Below are 22,522 nucleotides of genomic sequence, written 5' to 3'. Positions count from 1 at the left end.
TAACTGTTGAGAAGGCACAAAGGTAAAAAGAGACCTAACCATACAGGGCATTCCTGTGACTGAGGGCGAAGTTTGTGTACTCAGTGTGAGCACTATGGTAGTCCCAAAGAAGGGAAGCATTTTGGTGGGTAAGTGTAGGTTTTGAACGTGTCCTTGAAAGATAGAAGTTTGGATAAGCAGAGAAGAGCAGCAAGGCTATTCTAGGTAGGAGGAATGGTGTGGGAAAAGGTTTGGAAACAGGAAAATACAAATATTTAGAAGAGAAAGCCGACCATTTTTGCTGTAGTAGGATAGGAAGCAATAGGTTAGAATTTTAATGTTCTGATCAAAGACCACTGACAATCTTCTACAACTAAAATAGACCATGGTGTGATTAGTGGGAAAGAAGACACTATGAAATTAAAGAACTTTGGGACCAGACTATGGAGGGTTTTGAATGTCATGTTTTTGAGATCCATCCATGTTGTTGCATGTGATTCTCTTTTATTGCCAAGTAGTATTCTATTGTAATAGTACACCACAATTTGTTTATCCATTCTTCCGTTAATGAACACTTGGGCTATTTTCCAGGTTGGGGCTGTTATGTATAAAAGGCACTATAAATATTCTTACACATGTCTTTTTTGTGGACCTATGGTCTCATTTTTCAGTATCTAGAAGTGAAAGTGTTACAGAATAGGTTAAGTGTATGCTTAACTTTATAATAAACTGCCATACAATTTTCCAAAGGAATTGTACCATTTTACATTCCCACGTGAGCAATGTGTGAGTCCAGCTGGGGAGCACATATATTTAAAACAGGAATCTGAAAGATAGATTTCACAGCAGTAGGACACAGATTGGATTGATGCAGGAGGAAATGAAAGTAAGGAGTCTAATGCAGGAGTTCAGGCTGCTATGGGTCTATTCTCAAGTTGTAGCAAGACTAAAAAAAGGAATGAAATATTTTAGGAGATATTGCAAAAGAAATCACATTCTATAAAAATACAGGAATCAAAGTCAACTCAGATTTCAAGCTCAAGGAAAGCTTGTTTGGCAGGGGGAAAATGAGCTTAGGGTGTGTTGAGTTTACAATGATGGGCCATGTAGAAGGTCAGATTTGAAGGCTGATCTAGAAGTGTGGAGGTGATAAATCCAGTTATGAATGAATAGTCCAGAGGAAGAATAAAGATGAACAAAGAGCAGCTAAGGCCTAAACCCCTGTAATTAGAAAGCAGTAGGTTGTGTAAAGAAAAGGCTTAAGTGAATGGTTAGGAAGATCAGAAAGATCTCATATGAGTAATGCTCAAGGTTTAGCCCTATTCTGTGATGGGCATTTTTCCTTCAAAGTTCTCCAAACCCTGAGGCATATTTTGCACTAGAGGACACCAAAGTGGCCTGAAAGATTGAGGAACTTGCTGAAAGCCAAGAGCACATGGCAGAGCTTTATTCTTTCACTTCCCCTCCACATCACAGTGTAAATACTATCTCTTAGGTGCCTTACAATAGAATCAAACATTCTCTCATCTGCTTAAAACACAAAAACAAAGCCGCTGAATCTACAAGGCAGAGTTTAAGCTACTGAACTGTTGAGCATGGTATTTTATCAGAGTACTTACAGGAAAGTGTTATATTTCACAGTTGTTTATGCAAATGGGGATCTACTGCCCTGGGCTGTACAAAGCTCTGGACCCTTTGCCTGTTCCCAGCTTTCCAAGGAACCCCCTATCCCTGTAGGCTCCAGCTAGCTCAGCATTTTAATCTCTGCAGTGGGAGCCACACTAGTGCCACACCACTACTAAGCAGCAATATTGGCCTTTCAACTAAGTCTTTCTGGTGACATTCCTTCAGCACAAAAGAATGCTTCAAACATGGTAGGAAGCACAGACCCTGAGGTAAACTTTTGGGAAGCACTTTGGAGTCGGTACCCTACAGGTTAGTCTTTATCAGTAACTGAAGAAGTGACTGTGATGGCAGGTGAAAAATGGACTTGCTTTCCCAAGTCTCCATTCTAGTAAATTATGTGTAAGATTGAAATGATGTCCTTCTTTTAGGTACACATTCTCATGCCTGAGCTAGATTATGTAACTTCTAAAACTAGGTTATTTATTGTTTTCTCTTTTCGCTTTTTTCTCCCTTGAATGTATTTTATAGTCTAAGGCCTTTTACCTTTTGAGTTCTGTCTCCCTGTACAGAGCAATCTTGATCTCACTGTGGGTTTCTGATATTTGGACACTAGAGATCTTGATGACAAGCTACTTATGAGGCCTGGGTCCAGTACCATCCTTTCAACTCGAAATTGGCCAAATCGAGCCCTGGAGCTTAGTACATCATTTCTGTCATATACAGTGCAGTCCGCCAGGAGACGCAATCCCCCACCACGTACCCTTCATCCCATCAGCACAAGCCATTCACGCGCTGGAACACCAAGACCTATGGAAGAAATACTCAGAGGATCCCGAGTGTAGGTTTCAAAAGCAGAATATCTGGAATCTATGGTAAAACTAATGAAGAATTTTACATAGAGAATGAATTTAAATCTAAGATTGAAATATATGCCTAAACAGTAATCATTACATATTCTTATGATGAACTGCACACTGGTGTAAATCTAATACAGAAAAAATGGAGTTAAATTTGAATGAAATATAGATATACTGGATCTTCCTATTGATTTAGCTAAAGATTTATATTTCTACAAATAAAATGTTGGCTAGAATACTTCAGTAGAACTCACCAAAGGAATAAAAGACATATGTATTTTATTAAAACATTTTCCTTAGTGGGAACATCCTCAGTGAAATTCTTCCCCAAATAATAGTTAATTCTCCTTTAATATTTTTCTGTACCATTAGGATCTACCTATTCCATTGACAATGAAAACTTTAAAACCTCAGATAAGTAGATGCTTATACACCAGGAAATATGTCCCTTGGCACGTCTTAGGAAGTAACACTAAACATGTTCTCTTCCCTTTTCCCACCTTTCATTCACTAGACACTCTGAGCCTCACTGTGCAAAAAATACCAAGCCAAGTCTTTAAAATAAAATTCTTTCATTAGTTGTTGACTTACAAAACATCTTAGGATAGTTAATTTCTAAGACTAAGAACAAGGGTGTGAGATGACAACACCATAACTGTGTTTTGAATTCAGCCTCTAAATCCAGGACGTCACTATACTTCTCTCCCAACACTTCTTGATTTTGACTTTTCAATTTCTTGTTACAATTTATCCCAATAGACTTACTAAAAGAGGTGTCCAAAACCACCAAAAATCTTTGTTAGGACACCAGGGTTCTCAGCTGCTCTCTATTTTGTTGATATACCTATATCTATACTGATATAGCTATACATTCATTTGAGTATGAGTGGTCTTGATGTATAATTAATCTCTCATCCCTCTGACAGTGCTTTTCTCCAAGTGGAAAAGTAAGCTGCTTTGTTTTTTCTGGGACATGAAAAGTATCATTCAGCTTTTAATTACTATCTTGGGCATGAGTAATACTGCAAACTGCTCCAAATCCCATGGAAGGAAATAAGTTTAGGAACTTTACCTGGAAATTATAGTTTTTAGTGAGAAGGACAACCAGAAAGCCCAGAACTGTGAGTTCCATCAGATGTGAAATTACAAATCCATAACTGTCAGAGAAATACAACACAATATAGGGAAAATTGTTTTATTCCAGTTCTCTGTGGGAGAAAGGGTCAACTTCTGCTGTATGCTCAGGATGAAGTTTCAACAATAAGAAAATACTATGAAACCCGAAACTTTAATTCTCCAAAATCCTTTCATTGAGATCTCTTCACTTAAAAATGTAGGCAGCTTAAAGCTTTCTGTGCATGAAATTAAACTCATCTGCTCAATTTATTTGATTCTAATCAGTTTGCTTATATTGTTATAACTTTATGCTTTCATGTCTTGGTTTCTGCTGATGGGATCTGCAGCCCAGTGGCGGCCGACTCACTCTCCTCTCCCTCACCACTGCCCCTGAGTCGAAATAATCTGCTGCCACCTATTGGCACAGCTGAAGTGGAACACTTGAGTACTGTGGGGCCACAAAGGCAAACGGTATGTCTTTCCTATTGCCTTTCAATGTGCTTGTAAAACCTCAGGGTCAGTAATTCTGCAGGGTCTGTGCTCTGGTCTTGACTTAACACTATATTTTGTCAAAAGTACACACTGAATTCTGATTCATAACGATGGCATTGGAGCTGCTTGGCCTGCAGTGACCATACCTGTTAGGGTTGATAAAGGACATGCACAGCTCCACTACGAATTAACTGTTTCTGTAATTTTTATCTCTTCTGCAGAAAACCCATGGCGATTCCAGTCGAGCTCGAAGTGCAGCGGTGGATGAGCCTAACCATCAGCAGCCCCACGAGAGGCTCCTTTTACCAGACTTTTTCTCCAGGCCCAATACAACTCAGTCATTTCTGGTAGAGTGACATACTTCCTCTATGGTCTTGATAGTTGAGGAAAGGGGAAAAAAATAGTTTGGCAGACTTAAGGCTTTACATGGTGGCTTAATCAAACTCTAAGAATAAAAGATGAGGTTCTAATAAAAATAATATTTTTAAGTTTTAAGTATATTTTGTTGAAACTCTAACTGGTCTCTGTCACTCATTCTTTTAACTTATACATAAATTGCAAATTCTAAGCAATTTAAAGTTTAGCTATTTCTGAGAATAAGCAAAATGTTAAACCCCAGTGTGTATCAGATTAGCATTAACTTCATTCTCTAACACTGCTCTTAGGGAATTACACAAAAAATGGTATCAGATTATGTATGTGGACTGGTGGATGTGCGAGTTAAGACTTTTGGGGGTTCTTAGTTAATTGGTGTTTGAAATGCTGACAATGCCTTACCACTTAATGTACATTTACTAGCCCTTTTACTTTTAAACAATAGAAAAAAACCTGATTGGGAGACTGGAGATCATGCACTGACCTTGCCCAAAATTGTAAGCCAGGAGCTCAGCCCCACCTCGTTTGCTTTGTGCAAGAGGGCTTGGAGAGCCTAGGAAGTGACTGGGGCTACACTTATGGCCCAGGAACCAGGCACCAGGAACCCACATCCTATACCAGTTTTCAAGACAGTGGTATTTGCAACACACTTATCTCAACTCATAACCCTTAAAACTGTATCAGCCTAAAGCACTGTACGATTCTTCCTCCATTAGAAGAGTGGTGAGAGTAGTAAATGAATGGGACATTGTACTAGTTTCCTAGGGCTGCTATAACAAATTACCACAAACTGGGTGGCTTAAAACAATAGAAATTTATTCTCTCAATTCCAGAGCCTATTAAGTCCAAAATCAAGGTGTCAGCAGAGCCATGTTCCCTCTGCAGGTCCTAGGGAAGAATCTTTTCTTTCCTCTGTCCTAGTTCCTGGGCTGTTCGGCTTACTGCCTGTTTTTGTAAATAAAGTTTTCTTAGAGCAGAGCCACCACGCTCATTCACTGTCTGTGGCTGCTTTCCTACTGTAACAGCAGAACTGAGGAGTTCCACTGACAGTATGTACCACAAAACATAAAACGTTTACTATCTTGCCCTCTACACAAAAAAAAGTTTGCTGATCCCTGATAGAAAACATGGGGCTTCATCAGGAAAGAAAAAAAAAAATCTCAAATCTCTTAATACCAGTGCTGACAGGAAACTGAGAGGGACGTTTTTATTCTAGAAGTACCAGTGGGATGGTATTGATAGCTTTTTTTAATATCTGCATTTAGGTATTTTAGTTGTATCTTAAAATCTTTAAATCCCTTGAGATAATTTTGAAATGTTTGAGTTCCATATTGAGAGTCACATTTCAAGCATGGAAGTAGTCATGGGTGTTTCAATGTTGCTGAAAAGGTTCTGGTTCTGTTGTTTTAAACAGTCAGCAGGCAATGGAAATCAGATAAAAATTCCCTTCACAGCCAATTTTAAGTATTTAGAAATATTAAACCATACGGATTATTTATAAATGCTAAGATTTTCTTAAAGACATATTAATAAAGTTGTAGAACTTGAAATTTTTACAAGTTAACAATGGCTCTGTGGGCTTCTGGCTTGGGATTTTTCTTACTTGGAACGTAAGAGTACACTTAGCCAACTTGTCCCTCAGAATGTCAGATGATGTCGATTACATTGCTGTCCAACTTCAAGGTTTTCCCTCCTACCAAGTAACACATTATCCTCTGGGAGAAGTCACATCGTAAGAAGTGTCTCATCTTCTCTCTTTTTCAGCCGGACACACAGTATCGTCGTTCATGTGCTACTGAGCATCCTCATCAGGCCCGACCTGGTAGGGGATCTGCAGGAACAGGTCGGGCCATGGCTTTTATTTTACTACTATGTGGTTAAGACCCTGCTGTTTTCCATGTTTATTTTTCCTTCCTCCAGATTTTATTACATTTTGTTTTCCTACATCTTTGTAAATTACCTCAAATTCATTTTGGAATATGGGATATAATAAAAAAATTACAGAACTCCACTGCTCAAAGCCAGAAAGTTCCAGATTTGTTTTCTCATATAAAAATTAACCTCTTGCCATTCCGGCAAACTACTTTTTTTTTTAATCTAAAAAATTTAAGCCAAATAAGTCATTTTCGTAACATTCAAACACTGCATGGATTTTATTACTTGGCAAACCCCATATTGCTATGGATTAAACTGATCTGGTCAGTTAAGCTGCTAGGCCAAGGTAAGAAAAGAAATTCACAATGTCAAGACACAAGGAGTCTGATTCTATCCCATTAACTTTTTTGTCTTCTAAGTTATATTCTATAGTTTCTATTTTCATGTGAGTGATGAGAGAAAATTTAAGGATGTCTTAATTCTTCCTATAATGGTCTCACCATCAGGGTCATTTTCTCCTTATGTTATAGGTGAAATTTAGAACTATTGGGCAGTTGAAATGTTTCCTGTTAATAATCAGATTAATCAGCAAGTACATTAAAAAGTAATCTGCCTCAAACCTTCTCTGTAATCCAAGTGAATTCTTTTAGTTCAGTTCCTAGTAGCATCATTTGGTAGTCTTTGAATGCTTTCAGTGGATTCGGTTCTTGGATCAGTTCTCAGAGAAGCACTGCTGCCTCTGAGCTAGTTATTACATTTGGCCATGCTGCCGGTCAAGTATAACTAGTATAATATTTAGGTAAGTCCTTTTAAATTAGTGGCTATTTTCTAAAATTAGGTTACTGCTTTCATATCTAAATATAGATTTTGTTTCTTTATTTTTACATTATAAAATACACAAACATGATTTTTATTGCCTTGGTAAATATATACTTTACTATTTAGTCACAGGCTCCAAATTTAAAGTCTAACTGATAACTGGAGCAAAAAAGCCCATACATGAACTTGAGACAATCAAATCTAGAATGTCTACTAATGTTACTCTATGATGTCATCTTTGTCTGACAGGTCCTCAGTTACATGGATCTACAAAATCTCAAAACAGAGGTGGACCTATCACTAGAACCAGGCAGGGACCATAGGGCAAGTGAGAAGAACCTGCCTCATGCTGCAGGGAACATGTGGGAAGATTTCACAAATCAGTGTTCAGTCATCTCGTGATGCAGAGCTTGTAAACAGGAGACAACTTGAAACTATCTTCATGAAGAGTTATTTTGGTACAACAGACTGAGAACAGTATCAGCCAAAGATTACATGGGTACTGCTTCTATCTCCAGTTACTGTCTTCTTTCAGCATAAGTTAACCATTTCACTGGACAGTAAAATTTGTACCCAAAGATGTAACAAAAGAGTAATATCCTCCAAATCACTGTTCATATTGTCTGTTAACAATGATCAGTTCAATTATTACAGGATTCTATCAGACTATACATACACAAAAAGTAGGAAATTGTTTGATAACATTATCACTGGCTTCGGAATACTTCTGCTTGTGTTAATTTTTGGACAGGTGTACTCACTTTTACGTCATTTTTAGGAGATAGTGCTGTCAAAAATCTGAGCTACTCATCAAACAGGTGAGTCGTTCCTAAAGTTTTCTCTTTAGATGTCCAATTCCATAGGCAGACAGATATGGAAGGGGTGAGTAACTAAAGACATAAATGTTGAGCACTGGTGTAAAGTAACCTATGTAATAAACCATAATGGATTTTTTTTTCACATAGGACGACTCAACCTCACACAACACCTGCTTGATATCAGGTTATGCTTCTTTTCTTCTTAAAGTACTTTAGTGGTCGTATTTATTTCCAAATATTAAACTCACCTTGCCGATTTTCTCCTGCAGATCTAAGAAAGGCAATTTAAAAATTTATAGAATATTTCTATTAGTGAGCCAGCAAGACACAACTTCTTAAAATTTCAGAAACCCTGCAAATTAGTCCAGTATAAACATATCCTAAGAGCAAAGGAAGAGAACTTGGACATTCTTCCAATTTTCACATGGACCTTTCCTGAGTGCACTCATTAACAATGGTTTTAACTATGGCTTACATTTATTTTATTTAAATTTCACTGAATTTTAATTTTGATGATCATACTGGTTTTAGATCTTACTGTTAATCTTCAGAGTTGATCAATTCAATTGGGGTAATTTTATTATTTCGCACTTATCTAATGCTATCACATGAAGACGGATGCTTCAAACAACCTGCATTAAAATTGTATTTTTGATGCAATTAAAGAGTATTTTTTAACCTGTTTATAATCACAAACTGAAAACGTGTCATGGGCTTACCCCAGATAAATCATGATACATAAATCTCAGTAACAGAAGGCTTGTTTTATGTATATGGTATTGAATATATTAGCTTACAAATCAGAGATTTTAAGTTGAACAGTCCCTAAAAAATTTCCATATATTCTAATGAGTTCATACCAATTCAACTAAATATAAGTGAAAATCTCTGTACCATTCTCACAAATCAATACCAGGAGTACATAATAACAAGCCACTGGATCAAGACGGCTTGCCTTTCAAGGTTAAAGTTAAGAGTCAGAAGGAGCCTCTAACAAGTCATTTAGCCCAGCTCCCTTACTCTTTTATAGAGGAAAGAAGTTCAGACAAGCTCAGTGACTTAAGGACATTCAGCAGTTACAGGCAGGACTACAACATCTCTTGAGGCAACTTAAACCAGGCTATCTGCTACAATGCTGACTACGACTACTTTTCTTCTCTCTTCTTTATCCTAAGCACCATTCATATCGTTTCTAGATCATCTTTTAAATGATCACACTGGGATCATTTAAAAAGCTCCTGGAACTTAACAGTCATTTTTTTACTTGTTTATTTAATCATGTAAGATGCTTGAAGTTATCTGAACACCTGTTTCTCCTATAAACCTCAAGCAAAGAGTGCAAAACTTAGTTGTAAAACAAAAAGGAGAGGGTCTATGCAAGAACATTAAGAAAGCAGGGGTTTCCCTGGTGGCGCAGTGGTTGAGAGTCTGCCTGCCGATGCAGGGGACATGGGTTCATGCCCCGGTCCGGGAAGATACCACATGCCGCGGAGCAGCTAGGCCCGTGAGCCATGGCCGCTGAGCCTGCGCGTCCGGAGCCTGTGCTCTGCAACGGGAAAGGCCACAACAGTGAGAGGCCCGCATACCACAAAAAAAAAAAAAAAAAAAAAAAGACTGAAAGTAAATTGGCAAGTATTTGGAAGACAGATGTCCAGCAAGTGTGTTGAAGGCTAGGTAAAGTACCTGTTCTAATAAACACACACCACTAAATACCCTGCAGCTCACTCCTGTGTGGCAAAATGACAACTGCTAAATGTGGTAGGGATAGATCTGCATTATAGGTACAGTTCCTTGTACAGAAGACCCATAGAAGAGTGCTGTCAGGAAGCATATACCCTTCCGCTCCCTCAATGATCACCACCAAATTCCTTCATAGGAGGACCTCACAGAATGTCATGGTGTTTCCAGGATATACTAACATCAGGTTGAGAGATTCTGTTTGGTTTATGTAGTTGATCTGAATCATTTAGGCTTGAAAGATAACTTTTCTCAAGGGTTAACTTTTGTCTTCAAATCTTGACGGCACCTTGCCTACGATGGCATCAATTAACACCTAAGGAGTTTTGAAGAGAAAATTCCATTATTTCTTTTCTTTCTTGAGAGTTGTTTTTTTCCCCCCTCGTTTGGAAGGTTTGCAGTACTTTGCTTCCATCTGAGCCAGAAAACTGTCCATTTCCTTTTGCCGATCCTTTTGTCTGCTCTGTTTGAGAAGTTAAAACACAAGCTTTCAAAACACAAGACTGTCCACAGAGATAAAAGTACTTAGCAGCTTCCAGGGGCTGGTGGAAAGGGAGAATGGGGAGTGACTGCTAATGGATAAGGGGTTTCTGTTTAGGGTGATGAAAATGTTCTGGAATTACTGCTGATGATTGTAAAACCTAATAAATATACTAAAAACCATTGAACTGTACAATTTAAAAGGATGACTGTATGGTACCTGAATGTCTTAAAAGAAGAAAACAAAATGCCCACAATACTGTACATACACTCCAAAGAAAATATTAGCAGTAAGAATCAGAACATGAAAGAAGTGGTGGCAACCTTCACAGACAACCTGCCAGGTTTACCTGAATGAGTGCTTTCAAGTTATCCACTCCTTCATCAAGCCCCAACTCCTTCCTGCTCATTTCTGCTTCTTTAGCCTCTTCCTGAGCCTAAAACAGAAACTCATGTGAGACGCTATGGCAATCTAGCAAATACTAAAAATACACCCTATTTCCCCAAAGCAAATTTAAGACTCCTTCAATTTGAAGATTATATAAATTAAAAGGATAAAATTGCATAAATATGACACTCACTAAAAGGCAGCATTGCTGACATCAAGCAGTAGATCCTCTGATTCCAATAAGCATTTCTGACTGCTCCCCATTTGTATTTGCTAGGGGTAAGCAGGTAATTTGGTTTCATAAACCACATGGTGACAGGAAGGAAACCAAAATGCTAGAAGAGCTAAGAAAGGTCACTTAGCCAAGGATGCCCTCAAAATTCTGCCAGGATATAGGCACCTCAGATTCCTCCTCTGGAAACCCAATTTACTACATGTGACTTGGGGCAGCCTTGAGAGCAACCCTGGTTTAAAATTTCCCCTGAGTAGTTAGGATAAACTCTAACAAATTCAGTTTTAACCTTTCTTTACCGGATTTCAAAGCCACCTCCTCTTGCCAAATGTTACTAGGGCACTGATTCCAAAATACCACAAGAATACCTTGGGAAAGGTTAATAAGTTCATTCTTTCCTTCAGGGCAACAAGTAAGACTATAAGAGGCCCCAACCCCCAGTGAATTTTCTAAGTAGCAATGAATACTATTAATACTGAGAGTTATGATACATTAGGACCCTGTTATTCCAATAAAGAGACACAGTTTCCATTGTCTACTTTCAGTCCCTGTATTCAATTTATTTCTTTTAATACTGTATTCCCCTCTCCAAGTTTGTGGGAGTCTCACTCAAAAGTATTCCAGCCTCCCGCCCCGCTCCCCCAAACTCTAGGGAAGTTTCTCAAGCTAATAGCCTATTACTGAATACAGCTGTGCTCAGTTTCACCTAAAAAATGATTACCAACTTAAGATAAACTGTCAGCTTGAATCTAGACAGATGTAGCCTATGAGCCAAAATGATGATCTTGATACACATTCCACTTCTCTCAACTCAGCACAGGTGTCAGGTTTCTCCTGTCTCTTTACCTAAAAGCTGCAGACCTACCTCCACCCCCATTTCAGCCATACAAAGTAAAGTACCCACCAAAGAGCTACAGTCTTACACTGTTTGCTCTCCGTGGAGCTCCCATTATGAAAGCCAGGTTGAGGCAATGGTGCCTTTTAATACCAAAAGACCAGAGGCACAGATGTTTGTTACCTTGGATCCACTCCCTCCCTGAACCCCAGATATCCTTAAGCTCCTTTCCCCTGCCATCATCCTTACCCTCACCAACTCCACAGTTTAATATGGGTATAAAGGACACACAAGCCACAGTCCTTGATACTCCACAAAAGTGTACCTCAGAGTGTGTTTGGAAAGACACTGTTATCAAAATAAACTAAATTGTTTGTTTAAAAAAATGTATATTCTGGGTCCAACTCAAGAATCAATCTGGCAAGAACAAAGGAATCTGAATTAACAAGACACAGTTTTAAAGGGACAGCCTCTGTCACCCTCCCCGCCACGCCTTAACCAAGTGAGAATCACTGTCTAGCCTGTGTATCTGGACTCCATTATTTTATCTCCTCAGGAATGCCTCAGCAAGGTTACAAGAATTGGCCCATATGAAGAATATTTCAGTGGTACTTTAAAATGATATTATCTAAATAATCCATGCAGTAAAATCCTCTTGAGCACAACACAGTAGAAAAAAAGTTTCTCTTAATGACCTGATCTGCTCATTTTATTAGATGAAAACTACAAATCAAGTTAAACCTAGTCTTTATTTCAGCAGTCTTGTATATATTTTCATTATTGTAAATATCCTCAAATTCTTTTTGGAAGCAGTCAAGATATAAACAGCATTCAAAATCTTACCCTCCTTTTCCTTGCATTCATCTTTTGCTTTGCTTCTTTGACAAAGGCATTATAGGATGGGACCTCTCTGGCATCAATGGCTTGTTGAATAATGTTCCTTATCCTGGGTTCCTCTGTGTACTGCACACACAGCACAGACTCCATGATCTGATCCATGTCACCCTTGAAGTCCAGATAGGCCTGTTTAATATCAGCCAGCTCTTCTTCTGAACCTTTGTATGTCTTCTCAAAAGCTTGAATGTCTTCTAGAGATATCTGAACAAATGAGAGGCATATGCTTTAACTCTGAGAATTTTATTTTAAATAAAAGAAATACTAGTAAAAAGTATATTTAGGTGTTGAAATGTTTCTCCTCAACTCAGTTACTTGAGTTGAAATTGTTGCAAGGAACCAAAGTTTCTATGACAAAGATTTTCCAGAGTTCTCCCTAATCCAACCTTTACAACTGCTAAGCTACAGACCAGGAAAATTTAAGTGAAGTTTCCAAGCTAGGAAAAGTTTCAGGACTTACATCGGAATATGTAAAATAAAGCACATCTTGTAAAAAATCAAATGCCCCCATTTCACTACAAGCACTTTACATCAACGGAAAATTAAAGACCCATTTCAGTAAGAGTGTGTGTGTGTGTGTGTGTGTGTGTATGTAGGTGCATGTGTTATGGATACACACACACGGTTCAAACTAACAGTGAGATATGTCTTCCCTTCTTCAAAGATCGATAAGTAGATAGGTATCTCCTGAGGAACGCCGGTGTGTATGTGTGTGTTTATTGATATTTCGAGGCCAAATAAAATTCCTCATTCTTACACAACACAAAATGCAAGGCCTTAGAGGCATTCAATAAACGTTTGTTGAATGAATGATGAAAACAGTCACAAGGAAATCTCCAGAGTTCTTTACCTTTTTAAACAGTAATCTCCAATAGGCCTCCCAGTCCCGATCTTGGCTGAGCACAACAGAATCCTCGTCCACTGTTCCCTGCTCATCGTACACTGCTCTCTGATCTTTGTCACTCAGAACGGAATAGACCTTCCCAAGGATCTGCGGGAAAGAGCATCCAAAAATCAACCCTGCGCCTCTCACTGAAACCGCGCCGCGAGAAATAAAGATTAGAAAACGCCAGGCCGGGTTCGGCTCACTCCACCTGGGCGGGGTCGGGCGGCCAGAAGACGGAGAAAAGCCCGGCAACCGGCGGACCGGGGTCTAGCGCACCTGGAAGCGGCGGGTGGCGTCCTCCTTGTCGCCCTCGCCCACCCGGTCCGGGTGCACCTGGAGGGACACCTTGTGATAGCCGCGTCGGACCTCGCCGTCTGAGGCCTCGCGCCGCACGCCCAACACTTGGTAAAGGTCGGCGGTGCCGAACACTTCCTCGCACAGCTCCAGAAGCCCCATGGCCGGCAGCGGCGCGGAGCCGGCGGCGACCTCAGCGAAATAAGCCTGACTCCAGTGACGCTAAGCAGACGTGGGCGACACCCTTTTCCCGCGCAAAAAGCCCAGGGCGCCGGCGCCACAAGAGGCGCCGAAATGGGCGGGGCCACGACACCACACTTTACGGCGGTTGCAAAGGGGGGTGTGGCCAAGCTTGCGTCGGCCAGAATTGAGGCGGAGAGTGGAGCCGGCGTCCCTGGTTTCCTCTAGCGCCAGGACCTCCTTCCACCACGCCCTCTCCTCCGCGGCCCTCCTCCCGATGCTCTGGAAATCTCGCATCTACCTTTTCCCCAACGTCCTAGCTCAGTTTATGCAACAATATAAGGAACGTTTATATTAGGCTGAACCTATGCACTGTTTTCTTTTTGCTTTTACAGGGTATCAACGGCATTTGGCAATTTCACATGGTTTAAATTTAACCTGAAGATTAAACAGATTTGTTCTTTTCCAAAGATGATCTGACAAGAGTACATAGAGCTCTGAGGCCCAAATAATTTTGCAACCTACAGGTTGGGACCGCTGGGTAGGGACTTTCCCTTGAGCCCTGCAATTTAAAAACCCTACATTAAACAAAAAGACAAAATACTGGTCTTTTAAAAATTCTTTGTCTGATAGAACTTCTAGATTTGACATTTATTACAGAATCATTGCCATTCACCTTCCAGCTCCTAAATCACCTTCCACTTTGCTGGAGATAACATGGTCCAAATGCTCATCTTATTAAAACCTAAACTTTGGAAGCAAAAGCTTTCTCAAGTGCAGTCCTGGGTTTGAGCATGCTGGACTTGAGTGGGTAGCAAGACAGGCTGATGCAATCATTCAAGACTTGGTGAAAAATCTGGGCCTGGAAATCCAAAGCAAGGCTAGGGCTAGAGAAAACTTTGGAAATCAGGGAGAGGATGAGCTCACATAGGAAGTTTGCGTATATAGATCTTAGACAAAAGATAGACCAGGGCACAAAGTGAATACGTGAGCTGGAAGAAACTCAGTGGCTCAAAATACCCATTTCACATCAGTTCCCCTCACTGGACAATACTTTCCAGAATTACATTCTCCTCTGCTCTACCAATTAAAGCTTCTCCAAAGACCTCAAACTCTCCAGGGTAGATTATTATCTTTTAAACTTTGAAATGGTTTTCAAAACATTTCTCTTTCCTAGTTCCAAGATCAAACCCAGGTAAAGTCAGTTGCTCTCTGCCTGCTGTGCCTTTAAAGTCGCCCCAAAGTAAGTGGAAGCCAACCAGTGACAACCCTGGGAGAGCCTTGATGACCTCAGATTTTGAGATGGCTGGTAACTGTTCTCAGAATATAAAACCCAGAGAATAAAATAGTTTGGTACATTGATAGGGCTATAGAATCTCCTCTATAAATCTCCTATGTTTTAGTTTTATGTCAGATTATGAAATCTGTATTATCCAATGTGCACTAAAACCATCTAATCCTGCTGCACTTCTGGTGGAACAGAGTATGTGCTATTTGGGTTTTGGGGGACACAACCAGTCATCTGTATTACAAAATCATGATACCTAAACCTGATTCTGTCACTGACTCTTTAAATGGATTTTTGTAAAGCCCCTCATCTTAGCTCATTTCCCCGGCTACAGACAATACGACATGTTGGAAAGGGCTCTCCAGGTAGGAACATTGGGGTCTGACTCTTAGCTCTGCCCAATATTAAAACTATGTGGCCTTGGGCAAGTTTCTACTGCTGAACTTCAGCTTCCACTCCTATAAACGAGATAATCCTACTTAATTTCAAGATATCTTATAATTCTCACAAATAACCTTGCACGGAAAAGGCCTAAAATGTATGTGGGTACTTTACAATATTATCTTTCTTCCAGTTATTCCTAAAAAGCAGGTTGTTAGAGCCTAAAAGCTCATAACAAACCTACCTTTGTAAATCTGAAATTTTGCATTTACAAGACAATGTAAATCTGCAATTACAAAAACAGTAAGTGAAGTAACTGTGTTCCTGAGCTGGTGGGATGACCATAAATGACTAAAGTAGGAATTAGTTGGATAGGACACAGACATGCTGGTTGGGGACTTTGAAACACAGGGAAGTCCTGGAAGGTAGCAGGCTGTAAAGTTGTCCAAGAGACCCAGAGTCCAATCCACCCCACAGCCACTGTCTTTCCCCAGATGAAGGCTGAAAAAGCTAATTAGTACCTATACCCAGCTTTATGTCAGTCAAGAACAAACCTCTCCCTGGGCCCTGTTCAGGTCAGGCCAGAATACCATGGATGACTTAAAAAATTCCATTTATTGACCTCTAAATATAATAAAACTAAGAGACCTGCACAAATATTTTAAGAGGACTTCGACCTTGTTCCCAGTGCTATGATCACTGAAGTCAGTTTGCTTTTGTTTCTGTAGCCTCTGTATCTGTTTTCTGAGCCGCTAAGAGGACTTCTCGTGCCCGTTTCCGTCGCAGCCTCTCAGCATTTGTGATCACCATCGGATGCAGAGGGAAAAAGCCAGAAAGACCTAAAAGTAACAGTATTTTCATTCATTATAACAATACAAGCTAATGTTTCCCTGGGAACTCAGCATCACTGAACTGAGGTCTAACAGAGACCTGATCTAGAACATAGATTCAAATCAAGTTCCTCACTCAACAAAATGTTTTACCTCTTCCCCCAACTCACTTCCTTCCGTTTACTGCAAGGTCACAGTGGATGTTGTCTACTTCCTAACACTATTTTCCTTACTTGGAAACAAAAAAGAACTGACAGATAGCCATTCAAGACACACCGTTCCCATTTTTTAGCATAAAATCTCAGTCATCCAGAAAGTCTCATAAAGGAGTCTACAAAAGGAATCTCCAGATTCAAAATGGCAATCAGATCAATTTCAGTTCTCACTCCAGTCCTGATTAGCCTGGAGATAATGAAAATCGTTCTTAATTCCCATCATCTTGGAGCTGATTTCAATTTAAAATCCCCTCAGAGAGGTAAGGCTAGAGCTGAGTTACCGAGAAGCTTTTCCACAGGCTTAGAGAGGTGGGCTCCACAGCCAATCCAATGCCGGATCCGGTCCAGGTTGAGAGCAACGATTTTCTCTCCATGACTGTTGGGCAGTGGATCATAGGAGCCCAGCTGCTCCACGAAACGGCCATCCCTGGGGCACTTGTTGTGAGCAGCCACGATGCGGTAGAAAGGCCGGTTGGTACAGCCACCCAGGGTAAGGCGGATAGTTAAGTGGCCTCCATGGTAGGCCTTGCAGAGCAGAGTATCTGTAGACAAATAAGTGGTTAAGACACAAGAATCGAGGGCACAAAACCGACAAAATGAGATAGATGAAATGAGTCCCCTTCCTCCACTGAAAGGTCCTTACTTCCAACCAATTCTTGTCAATCTGACTTAGATACCGTTTCTTTGTGAAACTCCTCTTATGCACTCCAGCCATCCCCCAACGCACTCAACACTGGCTCTGGACCATGTCGGAGTCCAGCTGCCTCATTTATAAAATTGATGCCGTTTATCTCATAGGGTTTCCGCGAAAACTTAAAAACAAAACAAGAAAACCACTGAGGAGAGGGTCAAAAGTGTGCAGTTTCAGGTACTGGTTGCCTCTAGCTCGTCTACGAGAGCGCCGCTCCACCCAGTCCCGCACGCCCCCTACCCCCGGCGACCGCCTTTAAGGTCTCCCGGGGCCCCCATCACTCACTGAGCTGGACCATAGCGCAGCCGGCAGGCGCCGGGGCCTGTGCACCAGCTGCGACGCCTCGGAGCTTCTCGCCTCCCGCGCTGATCCGCTCTACCGCCTCGGTGGCGCGGAGGACAGCCGGGAAAGGTCAGCGTTGAGGAACGGCCGGCCTCCAAGCTCCGCGACCCCAGGCCGGGCGCCTCGGTGCCGGAAGCGAACGGCCCACTCGCCCCGCCTCTTCCGCTTTTCGCCCCTACACTTCCCGTAACGCAACACAGTGGAACCTAACGTGCCTCAACTGCCGCAAAGGAGGGGAGCTACAGTTTGGGGCCGGATAAGTGCGAGAAGAGCCCTGTGGGGTCTCCCGGCCCTCACTGGCCTTTGGGTTCCTGCCAGAGGGAGTCCTGGGAGCGGCTAAGAAGTGCTAAAGTGCTCCACAAATCCATCCTTCCAGCAAACTTTCCGAGCACCAGTTAGGGCCAAGGCGAGCTGCCGAGAACGCAAAGATGCGCTGTCCTTGCCCCCAGGAAGCTTGACAGTCTGGTAGGGGAGATGGTGAGGTTACACCAGAGTAACTAGGGGTGGTCAGTACACAGTCCTGGAGTGAGCGGAAGAGAAGGTGAACCTGATAATTCCTTTGTGCCTCAGGAAGACTTCATAAAGGAGGTAGTGTTAGGACTGAGAGTAGAAGGACTATAAATGAATGTAGAGTTGATTTTACCGTTCTGTGTTTACTAATATGCCTCTCACCTTCCCTCCTGCTCTACCTCCCTCCTATTATCTCAACCGCCTCCTTTAAAAAATGAAGGAGGGGAGCCTTTATTTCTGGTTTTGCTGTAAACTGATCCGGAGGACAGGGGTGAGGTATGGTTCCTTTGTCATCTCTAGCCCTAGAATAAATGGCCTCCGTTGTGAGGAGTTTTGCATCTGTTATAGGGTAATGGACTCTTCATGGAGCCCTTGTGATTTAGATCCATGAAGATACCTTCAGCAAAGACCAGTCTATTAAGCTTCTCTGTTCACTGTTGGATCCAAAGGATCTGGCCAACTCATATGCTCTTTGCTCTAATGCAGTGACCCAGCACAGCATTCTTCCTTTCCGCCCACCTTAGAAATGATGCCTTAATTCCCAAGTTCCAGTAAGTGAACCTGGCCAACGACCTTAGCAGTTGACCTCTTTCAGGAGTGATCCTGATAAGCTTTCACCAGAAACCCTAATAATGAAGCTACTATACCTTACTTATACACACACACACACACACACACACACACACACACAGTTATATTCTTATATATACCTCAGTATACCTTAACTGATGAATTCTGAATCTCTTATTTAGATTTTTTTATTGCCATCCAGTTTACTGTCAACCACTAAAACATCCAGTAACATAGACATCCAGTAAGATAGCCAATGGAAATAAGTGAATGGGTTTCAGTTTGTGCTGAAGATCCTTTTTTCTTTATCCCAAGCCCTCATATGGTGAAACATCCAGGGTATAATTTCTCTGGGAAGGAAAGGAGCTCAGTGTCCCATACAGAAAATTCTTCAGGTGGAAGGATGTCAGAAAGATGGATTTCCAAAGCCAACTGTCTCCTGTACCATGTGGATCTCTGCAAGCAGACTCTCATCTTTCAATTTCAGCTGCATGAGAGGAGGAAGGGAAGAACACATGTCATACCTGATATAACTATGTGGAGACCCCACTTTTGCGGAACCACAGCTAAAGAACATAGTTCCTCAGGATGGAATTGACTCTTCCTGTATTCTCTATTTCACAATAACTCCATTAAAAAGACCTCAAAACATCGTGCTGGTTACATGGATGTGTTCACTTTATGAAAATTCATCACGTGGTATGAACACTCACAATTTGTGTATGTTTTTGTAAAATAACTTAAAGTTTATTTTTAAAACTGTTTACCTTATCACCCAATATATCTTAACTAATGAATAATGTTCCTATTTGGCAAGTGAGAGAAAGGAATGAAAGACACAGGAATCAAAGACATTAGACTTTAATTTTAAAATCTAGATGTGTAGTAGACACATCTAGTCGCCTACTGAAAACCCACTCTCTCCCTTCTTTTACTAACAAAATCATTTCTTTCCAGGGCAGCAATGTAACCAACTAAAAAGCCACATTTCTTGCTTCCCTTGCAGCTAGGGGTAATTTCAGTTGTTGCCAATGAAATGTAAGGTAAAGTCATATCTCTTTAAAGGGAGGTGAAATAGCTAGCATGGTCCCTTTGTCCTTTCCCTGCCTTGTTCTTTATTGTGCCTGAAACATGGATATGATAGCTGGACCTACAATGGCTGTCTTGCAACTATGAGGGATGGAAACTGCATGTTATGATTGGTGAAGCAGAAAGAAAGAGGTTGGGTCTCTGATGACACTGTGGTACCAATTCTGGACTTTTCATTAGATGAGAAAAATAAAACTCCTAATTTGTTTAAGCCACTGTCTTCCAAGTCAAATTACTTGCAATCATAACTGATAGACTAGACCAGGGGTTGGCAAGCAATTGCTCATGAGCCAAATCCAGCCTGCTGCCTATTTTGTAAGTAAAATTTTATTTGAAATGCAGCCATGCTCATTAGTTGGTGTATTGTCTATAGCTGTTTTTGCACTACAAGGGAAGAGTAGTAGTTACAATAGAAACCATGTAGCCCACAAAGCCTAAAATATTTCCTGTTTTGCCCTTTACAGAAAAAGTTTGCTGACCCCTGGACTAGAGCAACACCTTCATTTTATATGTGAGGAAAATGAGGCCCAGGGAGGTTAACAAAAGATCCCACATGGTAATATGTGGGTTTTTATTCCAAACCCAGCAGCCCCATGATAATGGCCAAAGATGGTAAGAAAATCCTCTAGAAAAATATTCATATCATGAAATGCTGTAAAGTCAAGTCCTGAATTAAGCCAGCACCTTCCCTCCAGTTTACCAACCTCAGTACAGTATGAACAGCAGAGGTATCTGCATCATACCTTCATCGTGTACTTGTAGGCCTGCTCAGCTTCCAGTTGACGTCCAGCCTGAAAAAAAGAGCACCGCCTGGTGATGAGGACATATCATAAATATTATGAAGGGAAAGTACATAAGCAGAGGATTTATACCTTCTTAGTTAAGAACCTCTGAATTCAAAGGGGGAAGCAGGAAAATGAAAGATGGTAGGGAAAAGCAGATGCTCATATATATATAATATATATATCCCTCCTTCATTTCAAAAAGCTTAAAGACAACTTGACCTCTCTTTTTTTTTTTCCTGAAAGCACCATGAGTCATTTGTTACTCTCAGGATTGAAGCTATTCTGTTAATAACAGCTAACACTTACATAGTGCTTGCTTTGTAGTTTACATTGTTTTTAATTGTTTACATTTTTAAAGTGCTTTACTTTCATACATACCACTATTATTTATATTTATATTGTATCAATATACTATTGATATTTACATGCCACTAGTATCTATAGTTCCCAGTTTACAGATAGAGAAACCTGGGCACAGAGAGGATAAATAACTTGCCAGGGTTATGAAGCTAATAAGTGGAAGAGCCAGGTTTTAAAACAATGCAGCTTGGCTCCAGAGTCCAGGTTTTTAACTACTACCATTTATCCTGTCTGTATGCATTAGAAAAAGCAGATACTGCAATTACTTCCATGAAGATCTGGATATGAGGTGAGAACACTACTTCTCCTAGTTATTTCTTGTATGAAGTAATCATGTAGGACTTAAATGAGAATAATATGATTTCACTAGTATATTTCATAAGCTTGTGCATAACAAATTAGCTGCAGTATTGAGTCACTTCAGAAATTTTAAATACATAAATATGAGAACCACAGACTGTTCAGGTTAGAAGGGAATTTAGAGAATATCAAGTCCAATTCTCTGATTAGTGCTAGTCCATGGTAAATTTTTACTAGTTCACAAAACACTTCATTACCGTAAAGACTTTCCTAAAATATTTAAACTTTCAAGTGTTCCTACCTGAAGTTCACTGAATTCCAGGGGCATTTTCCAGTACATCTTCCTTTCCTATCATTATTACTTTTGTTTCACTTCTGTCATAGGGAGGCAGAGACCCAAAGGATGGAAGGATCCAGAACAGGCAAAATTTTGAAAAAGAATTTTTTGTTTTGTTATTATGTAAAATGCTGCAGTAAACATCCTTGTTCATGTTTTCTGTTATTTTCCTTAGGAATGTATCTATATATAAAATTGCTAAGTTGTAGATATGAATGTGACTAAATAACGCCATATTGCACTTCAAAGTAGTTGTACCACTTAACATCCACTAGCAATTAGGACAATCCTTATCAATGTTGGTAATATCAAACTAATTTTTCCCAATCTTATGGGTGTGAATTTCTGTCACATAATTATAAATTGCATTTTCATGGTTACTAGTGAAGCAGAACTTCTTTTCTTATATTTATTGACTTCTACAATTTCCACTTCAGCAAATTATATATTCCTATCCTGTGACCATTTTTCAATCAGATTGTGTGTAGGGTTTTTTTCTTATTGTAGGAAATATTTATATATTCTGGATATTAATCCTTTATTAGTTATAAATGCTGCAAGTATTTATAATAAAGTCCTTAAGCTTTATTTTAGTGCCTTTTGTTGTACATGAATTTCCAATTTAAAAGTTGTTAATTTATTGATATTTTTATCTTTGTCTTGTGCTTTTATAGTCATAAGGAAACCATGCACACCCAAGGGCAAAGAGGTATCCTCCATATTTTCTTCTAAAGAGTCTAAAGTTTTAGGATTTAGACCTTTAAACCAGCTGGAATAGTGTGTGGGGGGGGGGGGGGGGGGGGGGGTGAAGTAATGACTACTTTTTTTTTCATATGGATAGCCAATGACTCCACCACTATTTATTGAACAGTCACTCCATTTATTCCTCATTTTGGTGGGCTGTTTAATTTTTTTTTTTTTTTTTTTTTTTTTTTTTTTTT

The 22,522-nt window shown here is 40.2% G+C and overlaps 4 protein-coding genes across 16 annotated transcripts in view; 1 reads left to right on the top strand and 3 right to left on the bottom strand.

Moving 5' to 3' along the window:
* FAM149B1 (family with sequence similarity 149 member B1) overlaps positions 1-7,788 on the top strand; it is a 61,064-nt gene extending 53,276 nt beyond the window's left edge. For 3 of the 5 annotated variants that reach the window (XM_027129910.1, XM_027129914.1, XM_027129912.1), the window contains 5 exons: positions 2,219-2,443; positions 3,926-4,049; positions 4,292-4,417; positions 6,210-6,288; positions 7,389-7,788. In XM_027129910.1, the coding sequence (XP_026985711.1) occupies positions 2,219-2,443; positions 3,926-4,049; positions 4,292-4,417; positions 6,210-6,288; positions 7,389-7,462 (628 nt within the window). In that variant the 3' untranslated portion in view covers positions 7,463-7,788. Of the gene's footprint in view, positions 1-2,218; positions 2,478-3,925; positions 4,050-4,291; positions 4,418-6,209; positions 6,289-7,388 lie in introns of all 5 variants that reach the window. The other 2 variants (XM_027129911.1, XM_027129913.1) reach the window with 2 other exon arrangements.
* DNAJC9 (DnaJ heat shock protein family (Hsp40) member C9) overlaps positions 1-16,018 on the bottom strand; it is a 34,138-nt gene extending 18,120 nt beyond the window's left edge. For 3 of the 5 annotated variants that reach the window (XM_027129917.1, XM_027129918.1, XM_027129919.1), the window contains exons 1-4: positions 13,686-16,018; positions 13,374-13,514; positions 12,473-12,727; positions 10,525-10,611 (exon numbers count right to left, since the gene is read on the bottom strand). In XM_027129917.1, the coding sequence (XP_026985718.1) occupies positions 10,525-10,611; positions 12,473-12,727; positions 13,374-13,514; positions 13,686-13,865 (663 nt within the window). In that variant the 5' untranslated portion in view covers positions 13,866-16,018. Of the gene's footprint in view, positions 1-6,574; positions 8,030-9,492; positions 10,158-10,524; positions 10,612-12,472; positions 12,728-13,373; positions 13,515-13,685 lie in introns of those variants that run through there. The other 2 variants (XM_027129916.1, XM_027129915.1) reach the window with 2 other exon arrangements.
* A 130-nt stretch (positions 16,019-16,148) lies between these two features.
* On the bottom strand, positions 16,149-17,765 carry MRPS16 (mitochondrial ribosomal protein S16). The gene is made up of 3 exons (XM_027129921.1): positions 17,574-17,765; positions 16,879-17,139; positions 16,149-16,391 (listed from the first exon to the last, which is right to left on the bottom strand). The coding sequence occupies exons 1-3, from the start codon at positions 17,584-17,586 to the stop codon at positions 16,258-16,260; spliced, it is 408 nt and encodes a 135-aa protein (XP_026985722.1). The 5' UTR covers positions 17,587-17,765; the 3' UTR covers positions 16,149-16,257.
* Positions 17,766-18,876: 1,111 nt separating this feature from the next.
* Positions 18,877-22,522, bottom strand: part of CFAP70 (cilia and flagella associated protein 70) — an 88,292-nt gene continuing 84,646 nt past the window's right edge. For 4 of the 5 annotated variants that reach the window (XM_027129905.1, XM_027129904.1, XM_027129906.1 and 1 more), the window contains 2 exons: positions 20,543-20,590; positions 18,902-19,197 (listed from right to left, as the gene is read on the bottom strand). In XM_027129905.1, the coding sequence (XP_026985706.1) occupies positions 19,117-19,197; positions 20,543-20,590 (129 nt within the window). In that variant the 3' untranslated portion in view covers positions 18,902-19,116. Of the gene's footprint in view, positions 19,198-20,542; positions 20,591-22,522 lie in introns of all 5 variants that reach the window. The other variant, XM_027129903.1, reaches the window with a different exon arrangement.

Source organism: Aethalodelphis obliquidens, unplaced genomic scaffold, assembly GCF_003676395.1.
Source record: "Aethalodelphis obliquidens isolate GAN/ISIS:26980383/991018 unplaced genomic scaffold, ASM367639v1 scaffold37, whole genome shotgun sequence".
NCBI classification, from domain to species: domain Eukaryota; kingdom Metazoa; phylum Chordata; class Mammalia; order Artiodactyla; family Delphinidae; genus Aethalodelphis; species Aethalodelphis obliquidens.
Note: the sequence above shows the minus strand (reverse complement) of the source record. Positions and strands in the feature narration are given on the sequence as shown.

Excerpts from the sequence above, each read along its gene's own strand:
- MRPS16 (XM_027129921.1), bottom strand. Across the intron at positions 16,392-16,878 it reads GCCTGTGGAAAAGCTTCTCG|GTCTTTCTGGCTTTTTCCCT; the intron begins GTAACTCAGCTC and ends TGTTACTTTTAG.